We start from the raw sequence: 18,925 nt of genomic DNA, 5'->3' as shown, positions 1-18,925 counted from the left end.
GACAGTGGTTTTCCTAATGCAGGCCAGGATTCTGTTGGTCTTCTTTGCTACAAGTGCACATTGCTGGTTTGTGCAATTTGTCATCCACCCAGACCCCTAGGTCCTTCTTCAAAATTGCTTTCCAGTGTGTCAGGCCTGGGCATGTACTGGTGAATGGGATTATTCCACCCCAGGTGCAAGACTGTGCGGCAAATGAAGAGACGGGACGCAGCTTGATGCAAGCAAATGTCAATTTATTGTACAGAAGCACGAGTTTATATACACTTTCAGAAGCTGCGCGTTTTAAACAGATTGGTTCTTGAAGCTAAGCATTGCATACTAGGCAGTCCCTGATTGGTGGTTAACTACCAGCAATTAACAGCAAGGTGTTACCTTTCCTTGGTGCCATCCTTGGCACCATCCGTCCCCCACTCCCCTGTGCTCTGTAAACACGTCTCATCATGTTAATTGTTGTCTAGACAAGCTCGAGCACATTCCCCTCAGCTGATTGCCATGCATGGTCCTAGTTTCCAGCCCGCTCCTGCAAGACTGCACTTCCCTTTACTGAATTTCTTGAGGTTTCTGTTACCACACTTCTCCAGTCTCTTGAGGTCAGTATAAATGGCAGCAAACTCATCTAGCATATCAGTAGCTCCTCCCAGTTTTGTATCATGTGAAAACTTGCTGAGAGTGCACTCTGTTCCATCATCCTTTACTGAAGAACTTAGTATTGGACCTAGTATGAGCCCTTGAGGTACATCATTAATGACTGGCCTCTAGAAGGGCTTCATACTGCTGATCATTGAACACAGCTCTTTGAGCCTGGCAGTTCAGCCAGTTTTCAGTCCATCTCACTGTCTACTCATCTCGTCCATACTTTTCAGCTTATCTGTGAGGGTGTTATGGCAGGAAGAGTTGAAAATGTCACTAAGATGAGACAGTTAACATCCACTGCTCTACCCTCATCCAATAACCAGTCATCTCTTCATAGAGGGCTATCTGACTGGTAAAGCACTGTTTCCCCTTCATAGCTCCATGCCAACTATTCTTAATCAACCTCTTGTCCTTCCTGTGCCAAGAAATAGTTTCCAGGTGCCATTGCTTCATCAGCTTCCCAGGAACTGAGGTGAAGCTGACTGGCCTGTAGTTCCCTGGATCTTCATTCTTGCCCTTCCTGAAGACAGGAGCAACATATGCTTTCTTCCAGTCACCAGGAATTCCTCCCAGTTGCAGTGACTACTTGCCTACAATTTTGTAAAATCTGTATTTTACCATAAGGGCTTGGTAGGTTGAAAATGGATTTTAATATTGCATATAATCTGACTAAATTTACTCACAGACTACTCTAAGAAGGAACAGACTAGCCCATAAGAATGAATACAATTTTTTTGTAGGGTGCTTTTTACAGAGTACAGTGGGTACCATTGATACTTCCCCACAGTCCATAGCAACTGCTCTCTTGTCTTCAGAAGCAGGCTGGCATTCGAAACAAGGTCAGGTGATGACAAAGGTTATATCAGTTGAGGGACACAGTCTTTTTATATGGAAAACAGTCAGACCCTCATGTTAAAATGATCTCATTTTGTTCATTAAATATTTATATTTATCCTGCATGAACAACTGTAATGGAGAAGATCAATTACACTGTTTTTTTTTAATTAATTCCTCACAAAAAAAAAAAAAAGTCTTCTGAATACCAAATAAAGCCATCAGAGAGGAAGCTTAAAATTTGTATAAAGAAATTATTTCAGTGTAAAATTAATTGGTATAAGTCAGTGTTGCGTGATACAGTAGATACCAAAAGTACAAGTAAGTCCAAAAATGGGTTAAAAGGAGGACGGTTTCATTGTTATTCAGATTGATCTTCTGAATGTTACCCTGGCTTAGGGAGTCTTTGAATTACTTATTGCCAGAAGTTGGAATGGTATGTTTGGTGAATTATCAGATGCAAAGTCTGCTTGTTTTCTTCCTGTATTCTTCCCCAAGTACTCATTAATAGCTCACTGATTATGGAATTAGATTGACCCATGGTGGCAGCTGTTCTATTAGTACATAGCTTGGGTGTTAACTGTACAGTATGTTGCAGAAGAAGTCCTTACAGAAGAAAATGTGTCAAACCTTTGATGTAGCTGGCATTTAAGATGTTTTGTCTTTGCTTTTATTCCATTAATCACTGTTCCATCTTCAGTCACTCATATTTCACTATGATTTGGGAAGTCCATAGCAGAGAAGGAAAACATGGGGAAAAACCCAGAACAGTGTTCAACATACCTGTCTTCAGTATGGAAGATACGGAGTTAGGGTCTAAACAACTCGGGATGTGTATTTGGTAGGCCCCGGAAGGGTTCTGGTTCCTAACAGTGAGTCAGTGTGGGCAGGAAACAGTGAAACTCAGAAAAATAAGTATTCAAGAACTCCCATCTACAGTGTGTGTAAAGCAAACTTTCTATATTCTATGTATGCTATGCTAGCTGAAAGATGGATCATGAAGTTTCCCATAAATTTTCAGAAGAAAAGCATAGCCAGTGGTATATGCAATAAATGTTTACTTTTTAAATGGAAACATCTATAGACACAAACCTACTTCTAAATAAAAATCTGCACAACCTAAACGATTCTATGAGTCTATGATCTCCCTGCATGGAAACTGTTTTCAGACACTTTCAAGGCTATCAAATTTATCTATAACTGTTTCGTGTACCCTTCATGCTCAGTGGAGGTTATCCACATCTGCTTTGTTTCTGTGAGTGATAAAATCACAATCAAATGCTCTTCACCATTACACGTAGTGGTAATAAAAATGCACTGATTTGTCACAGGGAAAGTCAGAATGAAATACAAGCTTTATAGGGTTAAGAAAGCTTATTAGACAGAAATCTTACTCAAACTGATAATTTGTGCTATGTATGGAATCAGAAAGCAAGGAGGAAATTTTTTATCACTGTATGGAAATCTGACATATTAATTGTTCTGCTGGTCCTTCATCCTTTCGAATACCAATAGAGTGAGTAATGTTGTAAGATGCCATGAATTTACCAGATAGCTCATCTGCTTGCTAAAACAAATTAAGAACTTGATTGAAACAATCACTGGTGTATCTAAATCATTCAACCCCCTCCCCCAATTTAACCTTTTCCATTTTAAACACTGAATGACTTAAACTACTTTTAAGAAAAGTAATTTTGGTTTCTATGTCAGCATTTCTGCCTCTTTCTCTCTTGCACCTCCTATGGTTTCCTAATATCATAAATGGATTTAATAGAGTTGATAGACATCTCAGAAAATGTAAGTTGCTTCAAGTTCTGTGTAAGTAGCTAGCCAGGTAGACCAGAGACACTAAGCATCTCAGAAGATGGAAACATAAGAGGGAAAGTGTGCAATGAGCACATACTTACTGAGCACTAGAGAATTTACTTGGGTTTTCTTACATGTGTCACGGTTGCAGAAGATTCAGTTGGAAGTTGTATCATGATGATTTGTTGTCAGAGATGCATGTCTTTCAGGGTGGGCATATTTTAATATACATGTTAAACACAGTGCATATTCTCTATGCATATTTTAAATAGCTATCCAGATGTGTAGGATCCTTCTAGATTATTCAAGTTAGCTGTATCTCTTCGCATAGCCCATTAGTTCATTACAACAGCAGTGAAAATAAAATGAACCCAGGCCTGGCTTCAGCTTTTATTTATTTCACACTTCAAGAATGCATTTAATTCACGTAATTATTGCTTATTGTTAAAGAATTGCATTATTTCTTGACTTTTTTACAGACCACTGAACGTGAAAATTTTTAATTTATTACTAGGAAGAATATTTCAGGCTTCCCAAGAATTGTTAGTCCTGTTAAAAAATAAAAAGGGAGTGCCAGGTCTAATTTAAGACTGCCACTGCATTTTTTTCTTCCTAAGAGTTTTCTATGAACTTAATGTATTAACAAGGTACTGTGTGAAGATTTGGTAGCAACAGATAATAAATACTGAGTTTCAGTGTATGAAAAGAAAGAACATTAACTTAACAATCAGAACAAACCATAGGATTTCAGAGCTAAGACCACATACTAACTGAAGATTATCATTTAAACCAGTTTTTATTACTGGTATCAATACTCTGATACACTGTAGTTACAAATCTGTGGGGAAATTATTGATGATTTTTAATACTAATAGTCAAAATAACAGTTAAAATTTAAAATGTACAACTATTACTATTAAAGTAGTTAAGCAATGTGTGGACAGCTTAATTTAAGCAAACAACATTTTAGAAACAAAAGAAAGCACTAATTTGAACTAATGTGGCTATGAAATGCAAATTGCCTTTAATAAATGGCTTTTTAAAAATTCTCTTTCAGGGAGGAAGCTGTGAGCTTAATTACAATGATTGCCTTATACAGTCCTGCTCCACTGGATTTCTTTGTGTTGATGGAATAAACAATATCACCTGTTTACCTACTATCCCCCAAAGCAAGAAAACTGTCACTGAAGTGGCTGAAGTGATTCCTGCTGAGATTTTAGACAATGACCTTCCATCAGCCCTGGCTGTGTCTATGGAACTTTGGTCGAAACATGCTTCTCCTGACTTTCATACAAGAGAAGTGTTCCAAGGTATGTAGAAAAAGCAGCTTGAGTGACACATATATCAAACTTCTTTCCACATTAGTGCTTTTCAAATGGTAAGACTACTATGTATTACTTTTCTTCTTAATGTTGTTTTCTACTTCCTGTGCTACCTTCTATTTGATTTAATCCATCCTCCTTTCTGAATTGCATTTATATATAACTTGAAAATTGCTCTTTTCTCTCAAAAGATTTTTTTCCCAGCATCTGACACATCCAGTAACAAAACCTGCACTTTTGTCTTAGCTGGTTTTGTTTGCTTTGCTGGACTGTACAATTTCATATGCCTCATATTGTGTTCAGCAATCTCTGACCCTAATGCCAATCTTCCCTTCTTGACTAGTCAGCAGCAGAAAGAAAGGTAATTTGCCTTGCTGAATGGGGAATTTGGTTTTCCTTTCCTAGTTCACATGCTTTTTGAGTGCTTCCTTTTCTGTGCATCCAGATGATTTTTCACTAAAAATATCTGGAACAAGCCTCTCAACACCTCTGCCATTCTAACAGTTCATAGTGATGTTTTTGGGAAGCCAAAAATTGCCTATCCTGTTATTTTTAAAATATATCAAGAAAAGTCTACACTAGCAGAAATACAACATTTTATTTTGAAGATTGTACCTTCATTGTGGCCTTTTCATTTTACTAAAGCTAGTATTATACAGATAGCATGTGCATATGGCATCCTCTTCACAGTTAGTTTCAGGATTTTTTGCTTATATACTCTTTCAAAGTAATTACTGGTATAAGAAATAAGCCAGGAGTACTGTTTTTTAATTTGGGTAAATGAGTTTTACTGAATTTTTGATTTCTTTACTGGCTAGTATTTGGGGATATACCTAAGCTTTTGTTGCATTCTTAATAGATAATATTCCTTCATGATGTAAGCAATGACACTGAGTGAAATGCAGTTAGTAAATGCAGTTACCTCTGTATATCTTTCACAGTGTTATGTCAGCTAGTTTGTTGATGTTCTCAGTGGGTGACATCTGTAATACATTCATTTTGTATTGATTCACAGAAGCAGTTTGATTTAGAAAATTTAATAATTCTGTTCCGAGCAGTGCCACTTGTTCTGATGCTAACCCTCATAGAGAATATGAGTAATGGGAGGTTTGCATTTATTCAACTTTTGAGGTCGCTAAAACTGTTTGTACACTTTCATTAAGAGTATGATTTGCAGTTTTATTTGTCTGCTGTATAATACACTGGTAAGACTAAATGAAGTTTTGGTGGCCATGTGATTTGCTGCACACTCAGACCAGGGCCAAAGCTGGTTGGTTTTTTTTTTTCTTTTCTCTTATGTAGTGTTTTTTTTTGTTTTGTTTTGTTTTCTGGGGTTTGTTTTGTTTGTTTTAGGGTTTTTGTGGCGGCAGGGTTGTGGTGGTGGTTTTGTTGTTGTTGGATATTTTTTTTTGTGTTCTACACGTTTGTCCTTAAAGGTCTGAAAAAGGCAGGTATTTTCAGCTGTGGGATACCTCTAACCACTGATTTGGCTAAACTGAACTATGGACTGGGAAGACTAATTGCCGCTGGAGAGTCTTCAACAATATTCAGGGTAGCAACCTCAACAGATGTTCCCTCTTCACACTTTCTTAGTTCTGATGTTCAGGTCTCAGTAAAATTAAAGTCTAATATCACACCTGTACCATATGTGGCCACTGATGCTTCCACAGATTACTTCCATAGATTTAAGGTCAGTACCTTTTCCCCAGCCCAATTATGATACAAGCTCATTTATCACTAGTATCTTAATGACACTTTCTGTTTTCCCAGCATAAGTCTCATCATTACAGCAGCACCAGACTGTTGCTTTATCTGCCACAGACATGAGTTCAGTAATTAGTAACATAACAAGAGCTGAAATAGAATTAAAATAGCGAGTCATTACTCTCCTGTGGATTACAGTTTACAACTGATTCTGCAAACGCAACTTCAGTTCTCTCCTGGTTGCCTTGAAAGAGTCCTGAAGAACTGTCTAGTGTCTTTTCAGCATAAGAAGATCAGTGAAGATTACAAAGTCATTCAATAATTTCCCATTTCCCTACTAAGGTATATATTTAAAAACAGATACATTTCCTTATTTTGTTAGTTGGTCATGAAACTCAAATGCAAACATCTCTTCCTAGTGAATAACTGGCTATTACTGTTTCATCCATCAGCAAGAGACTCACAAACATCAAATCACAGTCTGCTGATTCTTAAGTGAGTTAAGCCAAATATGTGCACCATGTTCTATGACTGGAATAAAACTGATGAATTCTCAGACCAAGTTCTGCGTAGCAAACAGTCCCCAATTTTATGAGATGTTTTGGATGAACTCAGTGATACTAACCAGCTGGTACACACTAATAGGAGCTACTGCTATTACTTCTGGATATTTATCTTTTTTCATCTAGTGAAATAACATCATCAGTGGAATTCACAGAACTGTCATACTCGCATCCCATTACAGGAAATACACACACATCTCTGATAGAACTGTCTGCTCTGCCTTTTTCTTCACAAGAATCAGATATTCATGTTCCATGTTTTGATTCATATTGTCTGACTATTTTTCCTTCAGAGACCATGTCTTTATAATCATATCATAGAATGGTTTGGATTGGAAAGGACCTTAAAGATCATCTACTTTCAACACCTCTGCCATGGGCAGGGACACTTTCCACTAGATCAGGTTGCTCAAAGCCCCATCCAACCTGGCCTCAAACACTTCCTGGAATGGGGCTTCCATAACTTCCTGGGCAACCTGTTCCAGAGCGTCATCACCCTCACAGTAAAGACTTTTTTCCTGATATCTAATCTAAATCTACTCATTTAATTTAAAACCAGTACCCCACATCCTATCACAACAGGCCCTAGTAAAAGTTTGTCCCCGTCTTTCTGAGAAGTACCCTTTAAGCAATGAAAGGCTGCTATAAAGTCTCCCCAAAGCCTTCTCTTCTTGAGGCTGAACAACCCCAACTCTCTCAGCCTTTCTTCATAGGAGAGGTGTTCCAGCCCTCTGATAATCTTCATGCCCCTCCTCTGCTGTCACTTCAACAGATCCAGGCCCTTCTGATGTTGGGGGACTCTAGAGCAGAATGCAGTTCTCCAGGTATGGTCTCACAAGAGTGGAGTAGAGAGGAAGAATCACTGCTTTTGACTTGCTGGTCATGCTTCTTTTGATGCAGCCCAGGATTTGGTTGACTTTATGCGCTGCAAGCACACATTGCTGGGTCACGTTGACCTTCTTGTCCACCAGCCCCGCCCCAAGTTCCTTTTCGTCAGGGCTGCTCTCAATCCATTCTCCACCCAGCCTGTACTTGTTCTTGGAATTGCCCCGACCCACATGCAGGACCTTGCACTTGGCCTTGTTGAACTTCACGAGGTTCGCACAAGCCCACATCTCAAGCCTGTCAGGGTTCCACTGGATAATATACCTTTCCTCCAGCATGTCAACCACACCACTCAGCTTGATGTCAGCAAACATGCTGAGGGTGTACTCAATCCTACTGTCCATATTGGCAGCAAAGATGTTTAACAGCACTGGTCCCAGTACAGACCCCTGAGGAACATCACTAGTCATCAGTCTTTACTTGGACATTGAGCTGTTGAGCACAATTCTTTGAGTGTGACCATCCAGCCAATTCCTTATCCACCAAGTGATCCCACCCTCAAATCCATGTCTCTCCAGTTTAGAGACAAGGATTTTGTGTGGGACAGTGTCAGAAGCTTTGCACAAGTCTAAGTAGATGATGTCAGTCACTCTTCCCTGATATGTCACCACTGTAACCGTACCATAGAAGGTCACCAAATCTGTCAGGCACGATTTGTCCTTAGTGAAGCCATATTGGCTGTCACCAATCACCTTCTATTTTCCATGTGCCGTAACATAGTTTTCACGAGTATCTGCTCTGTGATCTTTCTGGGCATAAAGGTGAGACTGACTGGCCTCGAATTCTCTAGGTCTTCCTTATTTCCCTTTAAAAAAAATCTTATGTTTCCCCTTTTCCAGTCAGTGGGAGCTTCGCTGGAGTGCCATGACTTCCCAAATATGATGGATAGTGGTTTAGCCACTTCATCCACATAACCATCATTTTCATCACTTACATCCTTTAAAGAGACAAATATAGACTTGAGAAAATGTTTAACTACTGTTGAGCAGCCGACAACAGAGGAAATTCAACAATCAGAGGTAAAACTGGATGATGCATTATGGAGACCGAACATTCTTTAGGTCAGGGTCTTTCTTAAATGTTCAGCTAAGTAGTGTATCTCAAGAAGTAGTTTTAACCCACATAATAAGTAGTAGTTGTGAGTTCAAAACACAACTACAATAAATGCAGGTGAGACGTAAAATATTTTCAAAAACAATCTGATATATGTCTTTGTACAAAACTTCAGGTATGGACTTATTGATGGATACCCTGGAAAGTTGTTGTTGTTTGAATCTTCTAGTGACGAGTTATCTTGGTTTTATCTGCACAAGCCTCATCTGTGCAAACTGAAGTGTTAGTGACAAAGATTTATCTTTACACACCTTTTACGCTCTTTAAGTTCTGCCTTACGAGAACATTAACAATATTGTACCGAAACACAGGAGATGAGCAGGCACTACCACTGTGCGTGATAAGGAACTCCTCATGAATCTAAACACTGTCTTACCTAGACTTCGCAGTATATCTGCAGTGGATTCAGTTTCTGGCCTTTATCAGCTGATGTTATCTGTTGAGCTTCTCATTTCTATTCAAACAACTTTTTGAGGTGGTGGGGTGTTTTTATACAAAGATAAAAGTGTCTGTCAAGGTTGCCAGGTGCTTGAAAGAGATTTATTGTAATGAGGCAGCAGCCTGTTCAATGGATATTGGCACCTGCTGCTGTACCTGACACAGATGGTTATTCTTCATGTTCTGCCACATAGGCTACCGGATCGATACAGAAGCAGGCTGGAGGCTGCTCTAATGCTGGCAGGCAATCATCAACTGAACAGTTTCACTTCATTACAGTGAAGTTTTTAAGGATTGTGAGTGTAGCTTTCATCATACTTACATATAAATTCAGGAGATTTCTCTATGTTTACCATATATGAGTATGATTAGTAACATTTTTGAATGTAAAATAGGTATAGAGAAAAATGTATTTTTATCTCTTAAGAGAATAATTTTTATATATGATGTAATTAACTTGCCACTTCTCATTCCAAAATGAGACAGATTATTACATTTTTTAAAAACAGTACTTTTGTAAGAACATTACAACCCTGAGAAATAAAGTCAGGGTGTTAAAAGAACACAGAAAATCCTGTGACTTCTAGAATTAAATATTAGGGAAGATTGATTGGTTTGGACTACATTTTTACACTGTACTTTTATAAAAATACTTCCTACAAAATGAATAACCATCAAACCAAGGAGAGGTTTTTTACTTTTATTGCTTTCCATTCTTTGCTTGGGGGGTTGTGTAGGAAAAAATGGTTTTATTTCATTTATCTTAAATCTTATGACTTAAATCACATAGAAAATTTTAAAAGGGTTCTAGACTATGAAAGATAAGTATAAAGGCACCAAAAGACAAGTAAAACTTTTTTTTTTTGTTTTTCTGTGGATGCTTGTCTATGTAGATTTCATTCTCATTATGCATACATAAGTACACAGATCAAATTCTTTCTGCCAGAAGTGCCTCCTGATACTGTGCCTGCACTCATGAGGTCAAGTTGTCTGAGCATACTATTGTGGATTCCCAACTGATCAAGATACAAATCTACATGGAAATAAATCTCAGGCTCCACATCTAGTCAATAATTACTGGCTTTAAAAGGTTCCCTCAGAACTAGCAAAGAAAAGCATGTCTTCTGTTTTTAACAAAATCTGTTAAGCTCTTATTTTCCTTTTTTCCTCCTCCTTATTCTTTGATTCTTTGATACCTTCAGTGTGAGCTATATTTACATGGATTATGCAAAACACTTTCTAAGTGTTTCTTTCAATGTCTGTGACTTGTCTGGCATCGAGTGAACTCTTGGTGGTCCATATTGATCCTGCTGATTGGCTTATACAATATGAAGACACCCTAAAGTCACCAAGATCAATCATATCATTGCATACCACAGTTTAGTTGATCACCATCTGTTTCCACGTTGTAAGCATGAGGCCCAAATATACCAAAAAGAATAGAGTTAAAACATACTTTTCTTTTACCTGTCCTGTAAAAGCATCAGAGAGATTAATCTCCTAGTCCTTCTTCTTAAAGAGACTGCCTTAGAAAGCAAAAAAGGGCTTTAGAGCTCGCTCCTTGAACAGGACATTGCCTGGGAGTTAAAGGAAACAGGTATTGCTGCCATGGTTCCAGTGTCCATATGTTCAAAGTACATGAACACACATAGGTTATGAGGTACACAGAAAGACCTAAAAGGCAGTATCTTTCATGATCTTACTTTCTATGGCTGGATCTTTTTTCTTTTTCTTTTTGTAGTGGAAAGAATAGATGAGGAAGAACAGTGCATCCCCATAAGTAATATTTGCCATTGTGTTGATGCATAAGAAAATCTGTGCCTCATTTAATGGAAGAAATAGGACTATTAAAAAGCCAAATGAGAAATGCTCTTGGATGAGTAAGATCCTTATTACACTGGGGTATCCCTAGTAGAAAAAAATGTATCAAGCTGTTAAACATATTCTACACTTCTGTGCTTACCAGATTTAGTGTATTAATAATCCGTATTATTTAAATTGGGAAAAAAAGACTGATGATGGGGGAAGGTGGGTACTGCATACGGGGGAAGGTGGGTACTGCATACTTCTCATAGGTTTTAGTATTATTTTCATCTGACAATGAGTTCATACATTACAGCGATTTCTAAGAGAGTTTAAAGTAGCAGGAGCCTCTAGAAAAGGGCTATGAGAGATGGCATCTGTTTGGCAGAAAAGCATATTTTTGGTCCAGTCTCTAGGTATGCATTTCAACTACCATACCATTGAGTGTGGCAAATAATGTTTTGTGAATAAATGTGTTCTGAGAAAAATACATGTTTATAGAAAAGCTTTTATGGGACCAGAAGGAGTGATCTAGAGTTCTTCATCATGTAGAAACGTCTGTGAGCACTCTGCAAAGTTCTGCATAATTAATATCCTTATCCATAATATGACCATGCTCATGTTGATGTGCATATTCTCCTGATCACAATTATAATAGCAGAAGAGCTTCCATGTGAGTTTTGAAAGCTCTTCAACATGAAGATAGTCAAAGAAATTTTCTTTAAAAGTAGTTTCCACATGTATCCAGAGATCTATGAAAACACGTAAAGATTTGTTCAGTTGGTGCCTATGCTCTAGATTATGGAGCTCAAACATATTCTACTACCAGCTTGAAAAATAAGCTTTTTTAAGAACACAGGGCTATGTGGGAAAACATCATCTGCACGCTCACAGACCACTTCTGTATGGAAGTAGTAATGACTTCCATACAGGCTATCCATCAGCAGAATTAAGACTAGGGAAAATGGAGGCCCTCTGCTGAATGAGGTAGGGAACCTAATGACAAAAGACACAGAAAAGGCCAAAGTACTCAGTGCCTTCTCTGGCTCAGGTTTTGCAGAGTCATGTGCAGGTGGGCTTTGAATGTTTCCAGAGACACTTTCTGTCATAACGACCTCACAGACAAGCTGACGAAGTGTGGAATAGATGACAGTGAGATGGACTGAAAACTGCCTGAAACTGCCAGGCTGAAAGGGCTTGTGTTCAGCAAGACAGCATCTTTAGCTACGTGAAGGGAAGTTTTGAGACCAGAAAAAAGGGAGCTGATCCTTCCCCTTTGTAAAGCACTGATGAGACTATATCTGGAGTCCTGTATCCATTTCTGGCCCCAGTACAGGAGAGACATGAACTTACTCAAGTAAGTCCAGGAAAAGGCAATGAAGATGAAGGAATTGTAGCATTTCACATATGAAGAGAGTCTGAGGGAGCTGAGTTTCTTAGCCTTAAAAACAGAAGACTCAGGAGGTGATTTTACCTTATCCAGAGGGACCTTACAAACACAAAGCCTTCTCAGTCATGTCCACTGACAGGACAAGTGGAAATTGACACAAATTGAAATGCAGGAAATTCTTACAATTTTTTTTTTCTTCTTCTTTTTTTTCTTTTTATAATATTACGGCAGTTAAGCATTGTAACAGGTTATCCAGAGAGATCGTGGAGTTTCCATACTTGGAGGTATTTAGAAATGAACTGGACAATATCTTAAGTTATTGTAGCTGACCCTACTTTGAGCAGGTGGGGTTGGATTAGATGATCTCCAGAGGTCCCTTCCAGCCTCAGTTGTTCTGTGATCCCCTGTAATTGTCAGGAAAGAATGGCCTTACAGGCATTGTTTAAGAAGACTCAGTATTTACTTCTATGCAAGTATCTAGTTAAGTCACCAAGAGTGGGATTCATTTTACCTGTAGCTATCCATTAGTTAATCAGTGTAAGATAAATCACTTTGTAGTAAATGAAGAGAAATGGCACCACCTGTTGTAGACATTTATTCTGAAATAGGTTGTAAACTGTTTTCCTCCATACATAGTATTTTGCTGCTTTGTACTTTTCTTTTTGACAAAGGAACTGAATATTAGGTTGACTTTTCTATTCATTTTATGTATATGGATGGTAGAGCTCACAAAGACATCTGGGAGAGCAGAGGCAGTAGAACCAGATATCAATGTTAACAACACATCTCAGAGAAACAGAGCTACTACACAGCAACTAACTGACTTGAGTTCTATTATTTCTGGAGAATAACACACATTAGTCAAATACTTTACTGAAGTGGATTTTCATTCCTCAATTTTGCCACCTACTCCCACTGCTTAAACTGTTCATGTTCAATAGATATAATTTACATTTGGCCTGGCTAACATATGAAGTGGGATCTGAAAATATGATTAATAATAGACAAATTGACACATGCTACAAAGGTCCTCATATGCAGTATTCTTTTGTTTAAAATCTTGCTCTGCCAAATTTCAAATTTTGATATCTTACTTGCTCACATTCAGTTGTTACTAGTTAAATAGGAGAAAGGAAAATTCAGAGCTTGCTTTTTTTTTTTTTTTACACACTGCTTTCCATAATAATGTAATGCTCTTCCATCTTGCTCCTTAATCAAGTTCTTTTCAATTATATGAAACAGTGTATGCCAAAGTTTTGGAAAAATGTTGAAATTACATGACACCTTTGCCTTCTAATTCTGTTTCATAATATTGATTTGTGTCTTACATTCACTAGATCTGCCATCACTCTCATGATTTCTTTAAATTTTGTCTTTTATTGTTTCTGCCAGACATACAATTATTATTCAGCCCATTTTAGTTTCCCTGTTCTCAATAGCTGTAATCATATGTCGATTTTAAACGCATCCTCTTGTATCTGCTGTATCAAGGAAGTAAATACTTTTAACATAGTTAATATGCTAACTATGTGGGTTAGTGTGGAATTTCATGTGAAGTGAGTGTACTGAACCCTGATCCAGTATTTGCACTATATCTGTAACTGCTAGAAGGTTGAACCTGGTAACTTTCCAGACCTCTTTCACAAGCAGTCATTCTCCCCAGTGATCTGACAAAGAACACGTAGAAGTGTCAATGCAAGCCTGGCCTGCTTCTGCTTTTATTTAGATGAAACTTTCTGCCATGCAAGCAAAAGTGTTTTCAGAGCCTGTAACTTTGAAGTGTGCTTTTAACTCTGACAGCTTCGTACTCAGACTTCCAGGCAAGCAATATCTATAAGCAAATCTGTGGGAATTCTATTTCCATGAGTGTCACAAGACGAAAAAGGTAAACAAATTAAAGTTAACCTTTCTTTAAAACTAGATACGTGATTTGTTACTTTCTAAGATTCTGTATTGTAATGAAAATGAGTATATGGGAGATGGTTAGGGACCTGCTTGGCAACTTAGACACAAAGAAGTCTATGGAGCTGGATGGGATCCATCCAAGGGTACTGAGGAAGAAGCAGAAGTGTTCACTGAGCCTCTTTCAGTCATTTAGCAGCCGTCCTGGCTAGCTGGGGAGGTCCCAGTTGACTGGAAGTTAGCAAATCTGGTGCCCATTGACAAGAAGGGCCTGAAAGAGGATCCAGGGAACTACAGGCCTGTCGGTCTGACCTTGGTGCCCAAGAAGGTTATGGAGCAGATCATCTTGAGTGCCATCAAACAGCACCTGCAGGACAACCAGGGGATCAGGCCCAGCCACTGCGGCCTTAGGAAAGGCAGCCCCTGCTTGACAAAACTGATCTCCTTCTACAAGGTGACCCACCTGGTGGATGAGGGAAGGGCTGTGGATGGTGTCTACGTAGACCTTAGTAAAGCCTTTGACACGGTCTCTCACAGCATTCTCCTAGAGAAACTGGCTGCTCATGGCTTGAGTAGGTGCACTCTGCACTGCGTAAGAAACCGGCTGGATGGCCGAGCCCAAAGAGTGGTGGTGAATGGTTGTTAAATCCAGTTGGAGGCTGGTCACCAGTGGTGTTCCCCAGGGCTCAGTACTGGGCCCACTTCTGTTTAATATCTTTATCCATGATCTGGATGAGGGGATCGAGTGCACCCTCAGTAAGTTTGCAGATGCCACATAGTTGGAAGGGGGAGCGTTGATCTCCTTGAGCGTAGGAAGGCTCTGCTGAGGGATCTGGCCAGGCTGCATCAATGGGCTGAGGTTTACAAACTGCATGAGGTTTAACAAGGCTCAGTGCTGGATCCTGCACTTCGGTCACAATAACCTCATATAACACTACTGGCTTGGGAAGGAGTATCTTGAAAGCTTCCCAGTGGAGAAGGACCTGGGTATGTTGGTTGACAGCCAGCTGAACATGAGCCAGCAGTGTGCCCAGGTGGCCAAGAAGGCCAACAGCATCCTGGCTTGTATCTGAAACAGTGTGGCCAGCAGGACAAGGGAAGTGTTTGTCCCCCTGTATTCGGCACTGGTGAGGCCACACCTCAAATACTGTGTTCAGTTTTGGGCCCCTCGCTACTAGAAAAGACATTTTGGTGCTGGAGAATGTCCAGAGAAGGGCAACAAAACGGGTGAAGGCTCTGGAGCACAAGGCTTATGAAGAGCAGCTGAGGGAGGAAAGGAGGCTCAGTGGACACCTTATTGCTCTCTACAACTACCTGAAAGAGGCTCTAGCAAGGTTGAGTGGCAGTCTCTTCTCCCAGGTAATGAGCAATAGGACAAGAGGGGACAGCTTCACGTTGTGCCAGGGGACCTTTAGATCGGATATTAGGAAAAAAATTCTTCCCCAAAAGGGTTGTCAGGCATTAGAACAGGCTGCCCAGGGAGGTGATTGAGCCACCGTCCCTGGAGGTACTTAAGAGATGTGTAGATGTGGTTCTTAGGAACACGGTTTAGTGGTGGACTTGGCTGTGTTAGGTTAATGGTTGGACTTGATGATCTTACAGGTCTTTTTCCACTGAAGTGATTTTATTATTCAAATTAGCATATTAACGTAAAATTTACATATGCAGATTATATATATTGTGTATAACATACCATGTTGTCCATGAAGTTTGTAAAATACACTCACACACACTGAGAAATGTCCATACGCATACACATTCTATACTCTGGTAACAGACAGACGTGTTCCATACTACCAATATGAACAGTTCTTAGTTCAGTTACACTGAAAAAAAATGTTTCCATTTTGAAAATACTTTTGCCTGCACTTCATCAGACACTTAGCTCTCAGGTCAATAATCCTTAGTATTTATCCCACTAAAATGCTGTATCTGTGTAGTAAGCAATGGTTGGGTTTTTTTGGTTTAAACCATATGTAGTTATATAAAAAAGCCTATCAAAATTTTTAATGTCATACTTTAAAATCTGTCATCTAGTGTGTCATAACAATGCAGTATGTTCAGAAATTTTGAAAAGATCATAATGTGAATCTCTTTTGATGTAAGTAAAATGGTGATAATGGAGGAAAAATGATACCTCAGGTGTACTCTTATTCATGGTGAAATCTGGAAGAGATATTTCAGAAGGAGTAGGTTTTACTCATCTGCAAAAAATATCACAATCTAATATGTGAAAAGTCCACAATATAACAGCATCCATGTCTCATTTATAAAGAAAATGGGATTGATGAAGTGTGAAATAGTGGTTTATATGTCATAATGTGCAAAAAGTTTAAACAAGTAAATGAATGACATCACAAACTGAAAGGGTTAAGTCCACCCTAATGTGTGTAACATCTAGTAAGCCTCTTAGTATTGTAGCACACATGACATTAAAAATATTTGCACTGTATCTGAAAAACATAGAAGTAGTGTTGATCAGGTGATGGAACATTTCGGCGTTCATAGAAAGTGAAGTTAAAGAAAGTTCCCTAATTTAATAATTTAATGTTCCTGACTAAGTAGAAGTCCTTCACATCTTCAGTCATTTTATTATGCACTCTTAGTCAAATGAAACTAAGATCAATTAAGCCAGTCTGTTAAATTAAGTCACCTCATTTTAATTTCAGAAATATTTTACCTTGGCTTTTTTCACTTGGTACTTTCTATGCTATCAGCAGACATAAAAATGGAAAGTTCAAAAAATGTAACAAATTCATAATGACTTCAGAGAATATGTTTGCTAACCTTTTTAAAAAACTACCGTGAGGAACTAATTCATAGTATTCTGTATTGTCTGATCTGAGAGTAGAATATATGACTAACTTCTTTCCATAAAATTTAACATGCAGACTTTTCAAGCAGATTGTATACAAGGATGTATCTATACTGAAAGCCTTTTTACTGATGATTGTGATTTACAGCAATAAGAAATACTTCACACATATGACAAAATAAACTCTTTGGTGATAACTGTATTTCCCAAACATGTAATTAGATTTAGTTTTTAAAAATAATGTTAGCAATTTAGGTATGATATTGTTGTCCTGGGAGTTATATACAACAGATTCTTACCTGTGATGGGTTAAATTTCCCTTTTGAGTTGACAGCTAAGTTCTGCCTTCTAACCATCAAAACTGTACCAGTAATATCTAAACATTTTCTAGAGGTTGTGTTGTCCAGATGCACAGAGGTTCATTTTGCCTGATCTTCCTAGGACTGTGCTAGTTTCCAGCAGAAAGTATCATGATGCTAGGAATAAAACTTGTGGCATACATACCACTGCTAGCAGATTTTGAGTGGCCGGTATATAGAAGCCATCCTTAGAATAGTATCCATGTCAGTAGCTCCTGTCATTCAGAGTTTCAAAGCCATTGGGATCTATGAGCAGCACCTACTCCTGGCACTGATAGTGGATCACCAACAGTGTCTTGGAAGACAGTACTCTAAGGAATTTTCTATAGGCATAGTTAACTTCCATACAATTAAAGAAAAAAAAAAAAAAAAGAGGCAGTTAAGATTGTGTATGTGTTGGTTTCATATGTAGATTTTTGGACTAATTTAACTTTATAGCATTTGTACTAACATTCATTAGCATAGCCAAGAGTACTGTTTTGGTATCTTAGAATGTCATTTGTTCTGTAGGCTTGGAGGAGCCTTAAAAAGATTAGGTTTAATTTTCTTTGAATAACTGCAGGTAAAAGGTATGAGGACTTACATGGAGCTTGCATTTTGCATTTACATTGTAGACTAGTTAGTGCAATTACTGAATTTACTTATGCTTTTCTCTTAAACCCATCTGTTGAATATATTAAATAGCGATGATCAACTTCTGTACTTTAAATTTGCAAAGGTTTTTAGAGTCATCAGAACCTCCTACTAAGACTTTCTTTTGTTACTTATTTGAAAAAACTATTACTTAGTATAATACGAGGTGCATCCCAAATGAACAGTTTGCTTTTCAAAGATATTGTTACATGCCCTGAAGTGAAGTAATCCTTATGGATGATTTAGGAGCATTTAGGATGTGTGAACACTGCCACTTCAACACTGCCACAATAAGTGGAGGAAGTAAAGAGATCCCTGTATGATTCTTTTGAGTGAGTAACTGCTCACCAGCAGTGATAACTTCTGATAATAGTCACTGGGATCTAGACCAAAGAAAGGAGTACAATAAGTGGGATGCACTGTTGCATTCTAGTGCAAGGTCTCTAGTCCCATAGTTGATAAAAACTGTTCAAACAAAAGCATCTGCATTTTAAATTCTATTACACAATTAATACAAAGTATGACAGCTATGACCCATCTAAGACTGGAGGAAAGAAACATTAAAGGTGGATGATGTATAATTTTCCTTGCAAATAATTATCATAATATTTCTGAGTAACTTTGAGCAAACTTGACCTGTATTTAAGGTTAAATAATGTGAATTCTCAGACTTCCTCCTGCAGAGAAAAGATACTTGATATTTAAGGGAAAATAATTCTTTCTTG

At 38.3% G+C, this 18,925-nt stretch overlaps 1 protein-coding gene across 1 annotated transcript in view; it reads left to right on the top strand.

The window, feature by feature from the left end:
- EYS (eyes shut homolog) overlaps positions 1-18,925 on the top strand; it is an 874,042-nt gene that overhangs the window by 477,375 nt on the left and 377,742 nt on the right. Inside the window, 1 exon segment of the mRNA XM_037392524.1 lies at positions 4,331-4,583. Within this exon segment, the coding sequence (XP_037248421.1) occupies positions 4,331-4,583 (253 nt within the window).

The sequence above is a fragment of the Falco rusticolus genome, chromosome 6 (assembly GCF_015220075.1).
Source record: "Falco rusticolus isolate bFalRus1 chromosome 6, bFalRus1.pri, whole genome shotgun sequence".
Lineage (NCBI taxonomy): Eukaryota > Metazoa > Chordata > Aves > Falconiformes > Falconidae > Falco > Falco rusticolus.
Note: the sequence above shows the minus strand (reverse complement) of the source record. Positions and strands in the feature narration are given on the sequence as shown.